This window comes from Gouania willdenowi, chromosome 6 (assembly GCF_900634775.1).
Source record: "Gouania willdenowi chromosome 6, fGouWil2.1, whole genome shotgun sequence".
Classification (NCBI taxonomy): domain Eukaryota; kingdom Metazoa; phylum Chordata; class Actinopteri; order Blenniiformes; family Gobiesocidae; genus Gouania; species Gouania willdenowi.
Genome location: NC_041049.1, coordinates 21783766 through 21798795, shown reverse-complemented (window position 1 = coordinate 21798795; position 15030 = coordinate 21783766). Strand labels below are relative to the sequence as shown.

The 15030-nt window shown below is 42.2% G+C and overlaps 1 protein-coding gene across 3 annotated transcripts in view; it reads left to right on the top strand.

Moving 5' to 3' along the window:
* Positions 1-13572, top strand: part of arid2 (AT-rich interactive domain 2) — a 47888-nt gene extending 34316 nt beyond the window's left edge. For all 3 annotated transcript variants that reach the window (XM_028451318.1, XM_028451319.1, XM_028451317.1), the window contains 13 exons: positions 512-608; positions 694-903; positions 993-1163; positions 2263-2341; positions 2440-2574; positions 2709-2917; positions 4260-6517; positions 8131-8279; positions 8378-8516; positions 8603-8688; positions 9603-9726; positions 9809-9900; positions 11942-13572. In XM_028451318.1, coding sequence (XP_028307119.1) covers positions 512-608; positions 694-903; positions 993-1163; positions 2263-2341; positions 2440-2574; positions 2709-2917; positions 4260-6517; positions 8131-8279; positions 8378-8516; positions 8603-8688; positions 9603-9726; positions 9809-9900; positions 11942-12053 — 3861 coding nt within the window. In that variant the 3' untranslated portion in view covers positions 12054-13572. The remainder of the gene's footprint in view (positions 1-511; positions 609-693; positions 904-992; positions 1164-2262; positions 2342-2439; positions 2575-2708; positions 2918-4259; positions 6518-8130; positions 8280-8377; positions 8517-8602; positions 8689-9602; positions 9727-9808; positions 9901-11941) is intronic.
* The last annotated feature ends 1458 nt before the right edge of the window (positions 13573-15030 follow it).

Below are 15030 nucleotides of genomic sequence, written 5' to 3'. Positions count from 1 at the left end.
TTACTGAGGACAGGTGGTGTGCTGTATTACTCCTGACAAACATAACGTACATTACATGTTCACCTGGACAAAGTGGATAACTCCGCCTCCAAACAAAGAAAGGATTCACTCACCTTTAAAACACAGTGAATGCGCTGCCTAGGCCGTCTTTGGTTTTAAATGAACATTTGTTGGTGTGAGATGCATGTTGATGGGGCTCTATTTTGGGAAAGCGTGTGGTACGCTGGCTGATACAATCAGTTAAGTCTTTGATGTCAGTAATTGGATGGGTGGGCTTCGATGTAATACTGCAGTGCTGGGTTAAATCACTACTGAGAAATTCTTCCTATATGCTTCAGATTTAATGATTTTTGTCCTGTTAGGCAGTGCATTTTGGTTCACAGATCTGTACTGTACTAGGATTGCCCCTCCTCTTGACTTCATCATTCCCAATGATTGCAGCATGTCTTGCCAGCTGGATGTTGGAATGTTTTGTTTTGTTTTTTAAATCGTCTTTCCTGACTTCTTTCAGCTTCAGCTTGACCCCGTCGACTTTCGGACGACACACCTGATCTTTCACACAGTCACCAAATGCTTGATGTCCAGAGACCGCTTCCTGAAAATGAGAGGTAAGCTGCTAAGCCCTTGGACTGTGAAATCACAGTTTGGAGGCTTTGCAGGTGATTGACGGAGTATTAAATGTGTTCGCCCCAGCCATGGAGATCCTGGGCAACCTCAGCAGAGTAGAGGACAACGGCATGCTCATCTGTGAGTATGTGGACCAGGACTCGTACAGGGAGGTTATGATGCTCCTCACTTTGCCGGACCTCATGCTCCTAATGGCATCCTTGGAGGTGCTGTATCTGCTGGCCCAGCTCGGGGAGATTCCCTGCACCAAGATAGCGTCTGTAGACCACAGCATCGGTACGTCTGCATCCTCCTCTGCTGCTGCTCTTCTCCTATTGAAAGACATTAGTCGTTTTTTAACGCTTCCAACCACGTCTTCCCCTTAGACCTCCTAGTGCGGTTAGTCTCCATTGACCTCCACACGTTTGGACCCGATGCGCTGACAACAGTGCGGTTAATCGAGCACCAGGCCAACGCCGACCAGGCAGCAGAGGTACGGCCACAGCTGGTGGAGCAGGTACCGGCTGCATCGCTACAGGGAGCAGCAGCAGCTTCAGGTCAGTCATTGCAGCACCTCAGTCCTCCTAAACATTCTATAATGTGTCATCACCACAGTGTCACTTTTGTTTGACTGCTTATCCTAACCAGCCAAGGGGCTTTAGAGCCCAGGGCAGGAACAGGATGCCACAATGGAAGGGAGGTTTTTATTCAAACACCATAAAGAGGTCTATGCAGGTGATGGAAATAACCACAAAATGCCTGTTTAATACATTTTATTATCAACCGCACCAAACAGAAATCAGCCAATACAAATTTTTGGAGTGTTGAATTCAATATATAAACCATTTTCAGCATTATTTTTTTTTTTCAGCTTTATTAGTATTGAACTTTGCTTTGCAACAATGAACTATTGTGGTATTGGTCAGAAATATGTCAGTGGGACTGCTAACCTTTCGTGGGTTGAGATCTGATCTGGATTGTGTGTGTGTGTGTGTGTGGTGTGTGTGTGTGTGTGTGTGTGTGTGTGTGTGTGTGTGTGTGTGTGTGTGTGTGTGTGTGTGTGTGTGTGTGTGTTGTGTGTGTGTGTGTGTGTGTGTGTGTGTGTGTGTGTGCGCGTGCGCGTGCGCGTGCGCGTGTGTGTGTGTGTGTGTGTGTGTGTGTGTTGAATGAACGGCGTGATCCCACACGTGTGCATGGTGCTCGGGCCTCCCACGCAGCACTCTCTCACACACTGAGTCAAGTGTGTGAGTGACACCATGATTAAACAGTACATGTAATTTAAAAAAAAAAAAACTTTATTCTTCTTTTGCAGATGGTACTTCTTTTTAAGGGCTAAAAGTAAAGATTTAACACAAAATAATATCTAATGCTCGTGATATTTTATTAATTTCACCAGTAAAATAAAAGCATCTGACTGGGAAACATTTCCACCCACCCCCCATTTTTTCAATATTAAGTAAAGCCCATCTCTTATCTCTCATTAAATGGTCAGTATCACAGGGAATAGTTACAGGTGTGCTGACATCTAGTGGAAGGTTTTGGTAACACGTTAATCTTGAAATGTAACCAATCAGAGGTCACATTTTTCCAGATCTCATCCATTATTTGCACATTCAATTCAGACCCACTAAGATTGCTTTGTTCCTGTATTTATAGTAACACGGGTCCCGGCCCCATCCACACAGCCACCTCCTGGTATCGTTGAACTGGATGGGGAGAAATTTACACTGCAGTGGTAAGAGTTGTTTACCTCAGGCTGCAGTTTAGTCTTTAGTCATCATCCTGTGTGTATCATAACCTTCTCTTTTTTCCCCTGTGTGTGTTTGTCCAAAGGCTAAACGCACACTTTGAGACGTTCCCCGATGGCACGGTGTCTCGAACAGAAATGTACTCTGAGTACTTGGCCACCTGCAGCAAAATGGGACGAAGCAACATCTTGAACTCCACCGGCTTCCTTAAATGTCTGCGGTCAGTCCTCATCTTTTCCATCTTTCCTATTCTTCATGCCGAGAGTATTCATTCATTCATTTGAGATGTTGCGTACCAACATTAATGGTTGGGTCTCGCTGCTATGATTACAATCATTGTCGTTGCCACTACAGGACGATGTTTCCCAACCACACGATGAGGCGACAGGAGGAGCAGAAGGCCAGCAGTCAGCTTCACATCCTCCTGGTGGGTTTGAGGAGGAGATCCATCCCTCTGCCCATCCAGCTGTATTACCAGCAGCCGCAGCAGAACCCAGCAGCAGCTTCTACACCTCCAGCAGCTCGACAAGACACTCCAGGAGACCCTCAGGCCCAGCCGTCAGGTAAAAGAACAGCAATGTTCACAATTAAGATTATTTACAGGGTGATAGCAGGTCCTTAAAGTCTTAAATCATTTTTTTTACAAATAAAAGTCCTTAAAAAGTATTAAATTGTCTCAAATTCAGATCAGATAGTTCCTAAATGTGCTTTAGTCACGTCACCACAATAATTTCTGCTGAGCACGAACTGAACGCTCTTCTCATCCCATTCCATCTCGCCACATCATTTAGATCACGTGATGCAGTAAGTCTGCTGCCTCTTTGCTAGCTAACCTGGCCTTTTTGGTTGGGCCAAATGGGAAAATGCAGATTTAATGACAAGTGTTTTTAAAACCCAGTCTAGTTATTTACATTTTCTTAGAAAGCCTAATTTTAGATCAAAGCTCCACATATGGCATTGCATGGTGAAGAATCTGATAAAAAAGCACTTGGTTTGGCGTTTGGTTTGCTCAAAAGTTCCAGTCAATTTTGATTTCTGGGTTATTGTCCACTGATATTAAATGTTACAAAAAATATCATTTAGGGCAATATTGATATTTTTGTTCTCTTTCCACATTAATAAACACATTTGAAGAATGCTCTTGAGCAACTGATTTTTTTCATTTTTTCTTATAAGGTGGTATTATAAAGGTCTTAAATATAACTTTTACCTACCCGTAGTCACCCTGTGCTTAAATATATTGTACGACATCAGAAATTAAAAAAAGATTTGTAAAAAATAATAGATTAAATGTTAAATATGTGTGGAATTAACAGCTATAGTTTGTCAGTGTATGCAGTCTGTTGAAATACATAGATGAATAGATTTTTATGTGTTTGTAGAAAATTCACAACTGGATAAACATTTTATTAGATTTTTTTTATAATAAAAAACCCCACATTTTATCCATTTATATTTTTTATGATTTAAAAAAAAAAAAAAAAAACTAAGGACTGTGAAACTGATTGGACAGAGTATTAGAGTAAACTGCAGCCTGATCCAAGGACATTTGGTGATTGGGTGATAAAGGACTAATAGGCAGTTATATTGTTCAACAACTAAATTGCAATCAAAGATGAAACTAGCAGTTCATCAATATTTCTTAAAGAAATGCAATATTAAAAGTTGTGGTCACTTAAAAAAAAAAAAGATTAGAACAAGGCATTTAAATAAATTATTTAAAACAAAGTGCAAAAGAGTGATGCTGTGTGTAAAATAAACTCTATATATATATATATATATATATATATATATGTGTTTTAGTTATTCAATCATTGCATCCATAATTTAAAAGGACGTATAATGTCGATATGTGTGTTCTTAATTAAGTCTGATAAATGTTTTCTTTGTTTCTGATATTCTCAGGCTTACCTTCCGGACTTCCTGCTCGCTCTCCGGGACACAGCACTGGTGTGGCCTCCCCATCCACGGCACAAGAACCCCCCCACAGCGGTCACCAGACTGTACCCCGTCAGTTACCCCCACAGGTCCCTCCTCAAGTACCACCCAACCCTCTGGCAGCAGCTGTACAACAGCAGGTGCGACCTTCAGGGCCGGTGGTTCAAATACCAACGTCGGCGTCCCAGAACCACAGCCCTCAGAGCGCCGCTGCCCCACTGGTTACCCAGCAGCAGCCGCACTCCCCCATTCTCCCCACTGGAACTCCTGTGACGCTCTTCCAGCCGGTACCACAGGGCCACATCCTCACGGCCAGGGTGCAGGGAGTGTGTCCTCCCATTTCCCAGCACTCGCCTCTGTCTGGACAGTTAGAGACGCACTGTGTCACGGTGGCATCGGGGGGCCAGGTTTTCCCCACGCCTAACACGCATGGGTCACGTGTCACTTTTCAGAACATCGCCCCCAAACCAGCTCCAAACCAGTCAGGTGGACCAGCAGCTACGATGGCCACAGCCAACCAGCAGGCACCGCCTCCACACCAGGCGCAGAGTGTAGTAATAGTCAGCCCCACCCCTCAGCAGAGCCCCACCTATACCCCTGCCATACACCAGATCGTCCTCACCAATCCTTCCTCCATTTCTGGTGCCCAAACTCTCCAGATAGCACAGCCTGGCCCCGCTTCCAGCCCCTGCCTGCCGCCTCCCCCTGCCTCCACCCCCCAGATCCAACCCAGTCAATCTGTCAGCCACTCACTGTCCATGAAACGGCATCAACATCAGCAGCAGCCCCCTATCCAAATCCTCCCCCAGCCTCCTTCCTCTCAGCCTACCTCCACAGAGTCCAGTTTGATCAAACAGCTACTGCTTCCAAAGCGAACTCCTTCCACGCCGGGAGGGAAGCTCATCCTACCAGCGCCACAGGTTCCCCCTCCCAACAACACCGTAGCCCAGAGTATGCAGCTCATCTATCAGACGGGCTACAGTACCCAGAATTCCTCCCCACAGCCTCAGCAGCTCAACGTGCAGCTGGTCCCCGGCCAGCTTCCGGCCGCTCCAGCCTTGCAGACGGTCCAGCTCTTACCGGGTCAGCTTATATCCACCAACAGTGCAGGTGCTGCTGCCATCATCAGCCCAACTGCTTCTGCACAGGTCACGTTCACCGTGGTCCCCAACACTGGCTTCACCACTTCCACTGCTGCAGTGGCTGCCGTCAGCCAGGGAGTGACGGGCATACCCCCGCCCCCATTTTCCACTGGCACAGTGCCCTCTCCCACCCCCCCTGCACCCCTCAGAGGAGATAAGATAATTTGTCAAAAGGAGGAGGAGGCCAAGGACGCCACGGGGCTGCACGTGCACGAGAGGAAGATAGAAGTGATGGAGAACTCATCCCTGGCAGACAGGGAGCCCACAGTTAAAACCAGTAATGGTGAAGTGACTGCAGGTGCCAAGCTGCTAAACGGTCAGAAGTGCATGGAGTCCAATCTACCTCCATACCACTCAGGGAACAGCCAGGGAGCACTCAATGGCCCGGCCACGGAGGGTCACCCTGCCAACGGGATGCAGGGGGAGATCGCCCATGACCCCAAAAAGACTCTGGTTAACGGAGTGTGTGACTTTGATCGGGGCGACGGCAGTGGTAACTGTAACAAAAGCATTCCAAATCACATTTCCTCCAAACAGCACCTGGGGAACGGGGATATGGGCCCAGCAGAGAAGTGTCATAGCACGGACGCCCCTCTCCCCAACTCTCCCCCTCCTCCCCAACAGGACACTGCCAAAGCCCAGCAGGCCGAGCGCCTGCCCAATGGACCCCAGGCAGCAGGCAACAGCCCCCCCTCAGAACTCACCAATGGACCTCTGGGGCCTGGCCATGCTTCGCCCGTGCTAAGACAGCAGCTGTTTCCAAACACTTCCCCCCCACCCTCCACTATTACTGTTACCTCCCACAGTCCTGCTGCCCCTCCCGCCAACGGGGTGGTCTCTGAGCCCCGGGGCCTGAAGAGGCCGGCCGAGGGCGAGGAGCGCAGCTCGTCGGCCGCTTCCTCGGGGATCCCCAACAAGGTGGGAGTGAGAATCATCACTATCAGTGACCCCAACAATGCCGGCAGCAGCTCCACCATGGTCGCTGTGCCAGCAGGAACAGACCCAAGCACAGTAGCCAAAGTAGCAATAGAGAACGCCACTCAGCAGAGGAACTGCTCACCCACACAGGCAGCCGGCACAACGGTGAGTCACCACAACAGTCTCACTGGATACACACATTTATACTCACAGTTGTCTGGCACTACATGAGTGTGTTTTTGATTGTCACTAACACAGAGGGTAAAGTACCCATGACATCAGTATTCTAATGAATCAAGTACCCATGACATCAGTATTCTAATGAATCCAAGGCAGGCGGCTGTAGTTCAGGGCACAGCATAACACACCAAAAGTTCAGGTCCACTGTCCAAGTTTACTCAGTTTATTGAAACTACTGATATTGATTACCACATTTCTTTAACATACATGGAAATTTTGATTACACAATTTGCAATGTCTTCACATGGCAGTAGCGCACCCACGCATGAACAAATGTCAATTAAATGTTAGACTAGAATCTAATGGGCCTGAGTCACGATGTAACTCAAGTTATGTAATTCCATTGTTGCGTATTTAACAGTTAATTTATTTATTGTGCATCATCTAGTTTCACTTGGCAAAAATGTTGTTTCTTGTATTCAAAGCCGAATAGTTCTCGTGTTTTTATTTGTTAAATTCATTAGAATCAGACTTTTCGTTAGAATTATTTTCAGTTTGTGGATTGAATGTGCTGCCGGCTTTTTTTTTTTGGCATTTAGTTTGGACAACTAATGGAAAGTGAATCCAGTTTTATTTCAGATTCAAACTGCACCACGTTTTGTCTTTATCACATGTTGAGTGATGCTGGATCCCAAAGCCAGGCAGTTGAGAATCAATGGTAGCGATTTACACAGTAGTTGATGATCAGATAATCCAGTGCTAAAGAAAAACAGGGTTGTTCTTGTTTTATTCTATTAATAATGAATAATAATAAGTTATGGATTTACAAAAAGCTTTTTTTTTTTTATAGTCGAGCTCTCTTTTTCTGGCTCATTGTTCTCCTACCAGTACCCAGTTTTAGCAGCAGAATTATATGAATTTTATGGTTTAACCACCCATTATGTGGGGAAAATAAGTTATGATATCCTCAAAAAGCATGTAGATGAGGGTGTTTAATGTCTTATTACTATTTCCGTTTCAGCAAATTTATTATGAGATTTCTGTCCAATTTGGAAAATAAGGAGCCCTACACTTGTATCAAGTCCTGTAATTAAAACAACTGGGTTGTTGCTGGGGTTTAGACAGAAAAAGGCAGGTTTAAATAGTGCAAAACTTCAATGTCTGTGCCTTACATAGAGGAAAATAAACGTGTAACTATTAGAAGTGATATGATCAAATATGAATGCATCCCTACATCTCACACCAGTTTAACATCACTTTATTGATCTTTGAATTCCTTTATTGACTGTTGTATAAAAAAAATTGGAGGCCAAGAAGGTGAAGTCAGTTGAGACCATGTGGCTCGCACCGATACTCGCCTCCTACAGCAAAGCAGCTGAGAGAACAACTTGAGTCAGCAGAAAGGCTTATGTTACATCTCAGCCAACAATCATCCTGTCCTTAAACCAATGCTTAAGTTCCACTCCGCTCACGCCTCGGGAGTCCAGACCACATGTTGAGAAGCTCTAAACATTAGCGAGTTATGTAGAAGAAATCCATGGACATTTTTTCGTCTCTTTGACTCACCATCTTCATGTCCTGTACTGGTTTTCCCACAGCCCACTGCCACCCCGTCCCCACCTCCTGTCTCCCAGCCTGCATCCAACCACAGCCCCAACCTCTCAGCACAGCAGACGTCCACAGCACTGCCCGAGCCCAGCAGGAAAGCAGGGCAGAACTTCAAGTGTCTGTGGCAGGCGTGTAAACGGTACGAGTCCGTCCACTCAAACTCACCAAACCGTCTGATCAGGATTTAATCTTAAGGTTTTTTCTGTGTGTGTGTGTGTGTGTGTGTGTTGCGTGTAGGTGGTTTGAAACTCCTTCTCAGGTGTTTTACCACGCAGCCACGCAGCACGGAGGGAAGGATGTGTATGGTGGTCAGTGTCAGTGGGAAGGATGTGATCCTTTCCCCAGACAAAGACTGTCCTTCATCACACATCTACAGGTGACCTTAAGCCCAAAGTTCTTTCTTTTGTTTCTTATTGTGTCCACATAACCAATCACCACGTTCCTTCTGTGTTTCCTTCCTAGGATAAGCACTGTTCTCGAGAGGCTCTGCTGGCTGCGCTCAAACGAGAGGAGCAGCAGGCACAAAGTCCCAGTCAGACTTCTTCCCAGTACGTACGCCCAATAGACTGGTTACTTTAGCTCTGATTCATTCTAATCTTCCTCATCTCATCGTCTTTGCTAATTGCTTGTTGAGTCGATCAATTTTAAGATGAGAACTCCTCTAAACCAATGTTTCTTGACCCTTTTTAGTCTTCTATTCCCCCTTAACCTTTTGTTTATGTCTCATGTATCTGTTTCTTTATGGATAATTTGGCTTTTTAAAAAATACTTTACATTTTATCTGCAGACTCCATCAAAATATCACATATATAACAGTAGTTCTTAAACTGGGATCCTATTGTCAAAGCTTGAAGGTCAGAATTATGATTTTGTCAACCTGGTATTCATGTTGTATCATTACAAACATGTACATATGGAGACCAATGCACCAATAAAGCAAACTTTACATGTACAGTATATGATACTGGACATGATGCATTGCTGTATCACTGAAGTGTGCTGTTGTTTCAATGGCTTTAAAATTCTGTAAAAATGTGTGTGCACATATTTTGGGGCGGCAGTTGTTCTGGTAGTTCTGGTGGTTCTTTCACGAGGTGCCCTTAAGCAAGGCACCGAACCCCAACACTGCTTCCTTCATTGTAAAGCGACTTTGAGTACCCAGAAAAGCGCGATATAATAATATTTTGATTATTGGTAATAAATTAAACACTTTAAATGTTATATACATTTCCACTAAAGGTACCTTTTAAATGTATTGAGATAGAAAAGTTCTGCACGTATATATGATTTAAAAAGAGCTTTATAAATGACTTATTTACTAGAAATTGAACACTGAATGTTTCCATGTAACCCTGCAATGTGTGTGCTGATTGTGCTGAATTTTGTAATCCCTGAACGACAAATCTTTCTCCATCCGCTATTAGTTCATGACGTGTGTGTGTGTATTCTGTGTGTTTTCAAGGACTCCGCCAGCAGCAGGCAGCACGCCGGCACCGCGAGCACCCAAACCAATTGTCAATCATCCTAGCGCAGCTCTCATGGCCCTTCGCAGAGGCTCCAGAAACCTGGTTTTCAGAGACTTCACTGTGAGTAGCTTCACTCTGAGCTCAGTGGAGGTTTCTTCTGAAGTAGTAATGACTATATTCTGTCTGGTTTTTGCTCTTTTAGGATGAGAAAGAAGGACCAGTGACCAAACACATACGACTAACTGCTGCCTTAACGTTAAAGAACGTCGCCAAGCACTCGGACTGTGGTCGCATGTAAGTGTCCCACTGCACAGTTCAAGATTATTGATTAGCGAGAATTTGTTTATCAACGACCGATACAAAGACGTCCAGACCTCATCAATCTTCCATTTATTCTGAAGGAAAAGTATTTTCATATACGGAAAGCCATTTGAGCACTACTAAAACAAAATAAACTACATGTTATGTATTCCAAAGTTGAGTTTTTACTGGGACCATGTATAAGATATTTACTCTGCAGATGTTTTTAGGCAATTTGTCTGCGATGAAAATATTTGTTTTAAGTAAGAAGTGAAACATTTTGCAAATGATTGAATCAGGAGCATAAAACACAGACAAATGTTCATTATCCTCCCAACGAAGATGAGATTAACGAGAGCTTCTCAAACACATCAGTGTCTGTAGACCTGTTTGATCTGATCGCAAACATCAATTACTGATGAAGTTTTGTCTTTTTCAGTTTCCAGTCAAATAAATTCAAAATGGTTATGTAAACTAATAAAGTTTACCTGGTATTGGTAACACAAAGACATCTGATTGGCTCATTTTAACATCCTGTCACTCCCCCTCAAAATCATCTACTAAGGCGTTCAGGGTCTCTGAATTTCAAAACAGATGGAAAAAATATATTTAAGCAATCCGACCTGTTTTTGTTTTTCTTTTGTCTTTGTCTTTCTTTTACCTGGTCATTAAACCCCACACAGCTGTGTGGGATTAAGTGGTCAACGTGAGGGTGATTATCTGGTTGGTTTCATAAATTACGTTTTGGGACCATACCACACATTTTCATCATAGTATTCCGTTAAACTAATGGCTGAGTGTGTAGCAAGGTGGCTAATGTTGGTCTTGTGACGTAATCTCACGTGATTTCAGTGTAACCATCTTCTCTAAAGCATTAAAATGTTTAATATCAGTAGTTAACTTTATTAGCCCTTTTTAGCATGTTTGGTATGATTTTTGGACATTCAAAAGCCCACGCAGTCATCTTAACAGTAATGTTGATGAAAGGGAAAAGTGTTGATTGATTCGGCAATTGTTAAACTTTGAAACAGCACTTGTGTATATTTGTAACGGAAAATGTGAAGCTCTAGGACGGGTGAGGAAATTAGTTCTGGTTATATAAATCATTCCGAGCATATTTTATTTTCTTAATTTCATGTGTTGATACATAGTTTTTGTGGTCCAGCCTTTTTTTTTTTATTTAGGCTGAGTCTAGTTGGATAATGAAACTTTTCAGTGGACAAAAATGACCAGTTATCGCAGTCAATGTTGTTTCTTTTCCATCTCTGTCCAATGTAACTTAGTTATACAACACACACTCACAGATGCTTCATAAACTCTAAAACTGCAAATTCAAATAAGTCAACAGTAGCTACTTTTCCATTACCTTTGAAATTGCGCAAAATCTCAATAACACAATAAAAACTGGTAATTGAAACGTCTGAATTAAAAAAAAAAGAAAAACACTCAAATATCACTAAAATGTTTTTTTGCAATGCAGAATTTGAGACGTTTTGATATTGGAATGTATCGCAAAAGTGCCATGGAAACACTTTTTCTCAAAGTACCCTTCACAGAACATGATGTACCTGGTCACATGATCACTTCTCTCTGAGGAAACGAGACCGGGGCATTTCTTAGCATTATACTTAAAATTTTACTGCCAAATTAGAAAGCAAAAAACAACGGAATGCTGAGTGTTATACGGAGGTTTGGAGCGCCCATCTTCCTGCTGCCAAGTCTCACGGGATGAGATTTCACAGGACTTATGATGAGGCTCCTGCCCAAAACAACCTTTTTATTGAAACTTTAGAAATATTGCTTTTATTTTGCGAAATAAAAAAACTGTAACCCCCAATTTCCACTGGATGCGACTCCGCTACATTACATCTCCACCGCGCCACCATAGCTAATAGGTTTCCACTAGTCAATGTGTTAATTTCCACCGGGTCCGCTGCGGTGCGTGTCTGCTCCTTTCTCTAAAATGTCAACAATAGATTAGGACTTGTTGGGCTTTAGCTCTGCTAACATACTCTTTGTGTTCTCCCTCCCTCAGGTTGGTAAAGAAACATGAGGCGCACCTTTCTGTGCTGGCACTTAGTAACATGGAGGTTTCCACCACACTTGCCAAATGCCTTTACGAACTGACGCGCTCGCTCCAGGCTTAACGCCCACAGGACAGCTTCTACAAACCACGGCCTGTCGCGGTGAGCTGTAGCAGGTCGGAAGGCGGAGCTAACGGGAGGTGTTGGCTACTTTAAAGAAGGCCCACCAACCCAATCCCACTCCCATCCATCACCCACCTTCTCCGTCAACACACACAGGAGGGAAGGAGGAGGGGGAATCTGCCATGGGGTCTTCCACCAGCTGCCCACCAGGGGGAGCTCTTTGAGACGGCTTCCATAAGGGACTTCGTCGTAGAAACCCTGAACACGAGCACATTATTTTTGTCTTTGTTGTCTTGGTTGTTTCTTTCTTAGTCCCACGAATCAATGTGTGCGTTGACATGAGTGGCAGTTGACTGAAGTGTACAAGTGGGTGGGGAAACGGGTAAGTGGGGCGGGGCTACTGAAGGTGTCCCACAGGGTTGAGTTGAGGACGACTCGGCTGACGCGGAGAATCTGTTTTTTTTGTTTCTTTAAAAATTTTGGTAGCTTGGTTTTCTTACTTGAGTCAATATATTTTCACTTATTTATTATTGAAAGGAATACCATTACAATTAATAAAAAGAAATCTTGTAAATATGTTGTGAATATATATATAAAGAAGATCCTCTTTCATGCCGATGCAGCCACTGGAGACCTTGCTCTGTGGAGTAATAGAAGCATTACTTTGGCAGGATTGAATAAAGTAGTCTTTTTTTTGTTTTGTTTTTTTTGCTTTTTTATGATCCCTGGTCACTTGTATCTAATGTGATTCTATACTCAGCAGTGGATGAATGTACTTAAAAACGTGTAAATAATTCTGCAAAGGTACTGATGCTGTAAAGCTTAGGGAGGGGGAAAAACAGTTTTTTGTGGAACTGTGACATTTTTTGTATTATAATACCTTGTAGAACTCATTTTGCTGGCTGAAAGAGTATGGAATAATATATCTCATGTCATTTTGTAGAAGAAAAAAATATTGAAGGTATTCTCTTCCCTTCCCCTCGCACATCCTCTACCCTCAACACACACGCGCGCGCGCGCGCACACACACACACACACAAGTGACATTTATCCACTGTAAGCGTTTTGTCATCGTACGAGCATTGTTGCACGTACCAAAATTTTTTTGTATCTGTAAATTGTTTTAAATACATGGAGTTTTTATACAGGTTTTCTCCTGTGTTCTTTGCTTTATGTGCAGGTATGATATTTTCTTCACTACTTTTTTCTATCTTAATATAGTGTGGAGTTTTATTGTACTTTTTTTTTTTTTTTTTTTCATTTTTAATACCATGCCACATTCCGGCTCACGTCCTCAGACTGTCCTCTCTACGGTGTGTTGTGTAACATTTGAACTGCCGGTCGTTTCATCATCTGACCGAGGCGACCCCCCCCCCCCCCTTTCAAAAAAAAACCCATCCTCGTTTCTGCGCTGTCTGCAGGATGTGTGACTATACATAGACCTAACAGTCTGTTAGAGATTGGCTTTATTTACTTTGGTGACTGTTTATAGTTTTTAAATAAAACACTGAACATTTGGCTCTGGTGTTTCTGTTCACTTTTCCTCAAACAGAAATAAGTTTCTCCCAGCACTCGACTTTACATCTTTACTGGTAAGTTTCACGATGTGTACTGAATTGGTTTTCTTTGATATTTGTTGGTAATGATTTGAAAGCTCCTTTCATGTCAAGCTAGTTCAAAAGAACATTTTCTTTTTTTTGTTCAGGGATAAAACAAAGGTTTAGTTTAAACTTTCAAACTAAAGTTAAATATATTACATGTTTAGATTAGAGGTGTATACACCTCTACACATTTATATTTATCTTATTTGTCCTTTATTCTCTATCCTTTATTATCCATTCTTTATATTTATTATTATTATTGTTGCTGGGTTCTTTGCTTTTTTTGTTTGTTTTGTGCACCAACTACCAAGACAAATTCCTTGTACTGTCCTTAAAACTGTACATGGCTTTTAAAACATTTCTGATTCTGATTCTGAGCCCAGTTTTATGTCAGATGAGCCGAACCATAAAAATACAGAATTCTTTGAAAGGAAATGAAGCACAATTGGATCAATACTATTTCACTCTTTAATGTGTAAACATTATTTGGAATTCACATAAAAAAAACAAAGCAGTAATGTTCATGTCTAAGATTTGCATTATTTTTCTTAAGATTTGCAATTTGTAGAAGTTTCAATGTGAAGATTGGTGACAAATTGCAAAGTTTAAAAAAAAAAAGAAAATTAGGCTGAACAATTTGTAGTCTGAAAACACTATGATCCTGTATAATGAGTATAGAAAGATTGCAAGCTTCCTTATATAGCAGCTAAAATAATTTATTTTATGTGTTTAACTTTAGAGGAACTAAAGTATGTAGTGATGATTTTTATTCATGTTTTCTCTGTAATTATTATTTAAACCAAAACCCTGCCTTAGGCCTTGAGTTTGACACCACTGATGTAGAGAATGTCTCAAACTCAAGGTTAGGGGGCCAAATCTGGACCTTTAAAGCTCCCGTTACCGCCTGCAGGAATTTAAAATAAAAAATAAAATCATAAATAATTCAGTTGTAGATATTTCAGCACCTCCATATATACAAATTCAATGAAAGTTCACAATATATTGCTTATATCACCAAATGATAGTTTTTTTTTTTCAGAATCTTGCATTTTCCTTCAAATGAATCCACAAAATGTACCAAAATTAAATAAAAGAAATTGGCACAAAATTTCAAGGAAAAAGAGTTTGACACGCGGGCTGGGCAAAAAACTGATTTAATCAATTAATCGAATTTGTAGATGAAAACGATTTTTATTTTGCAAATTCGAGCTTAATTTTTTTTTTTTTTTTTTCCCACCACAGCTTTTTCAGACTTTTTTGCGTTCCGATGTGAGCCAGCCCCCTCTTTGTTTACATGTGTTTACCCTTTGAGTATCTATATGTGCGCCACAGACATGTAAAACATTTTATTCACATTATGCTGAGATGCTAAGGAA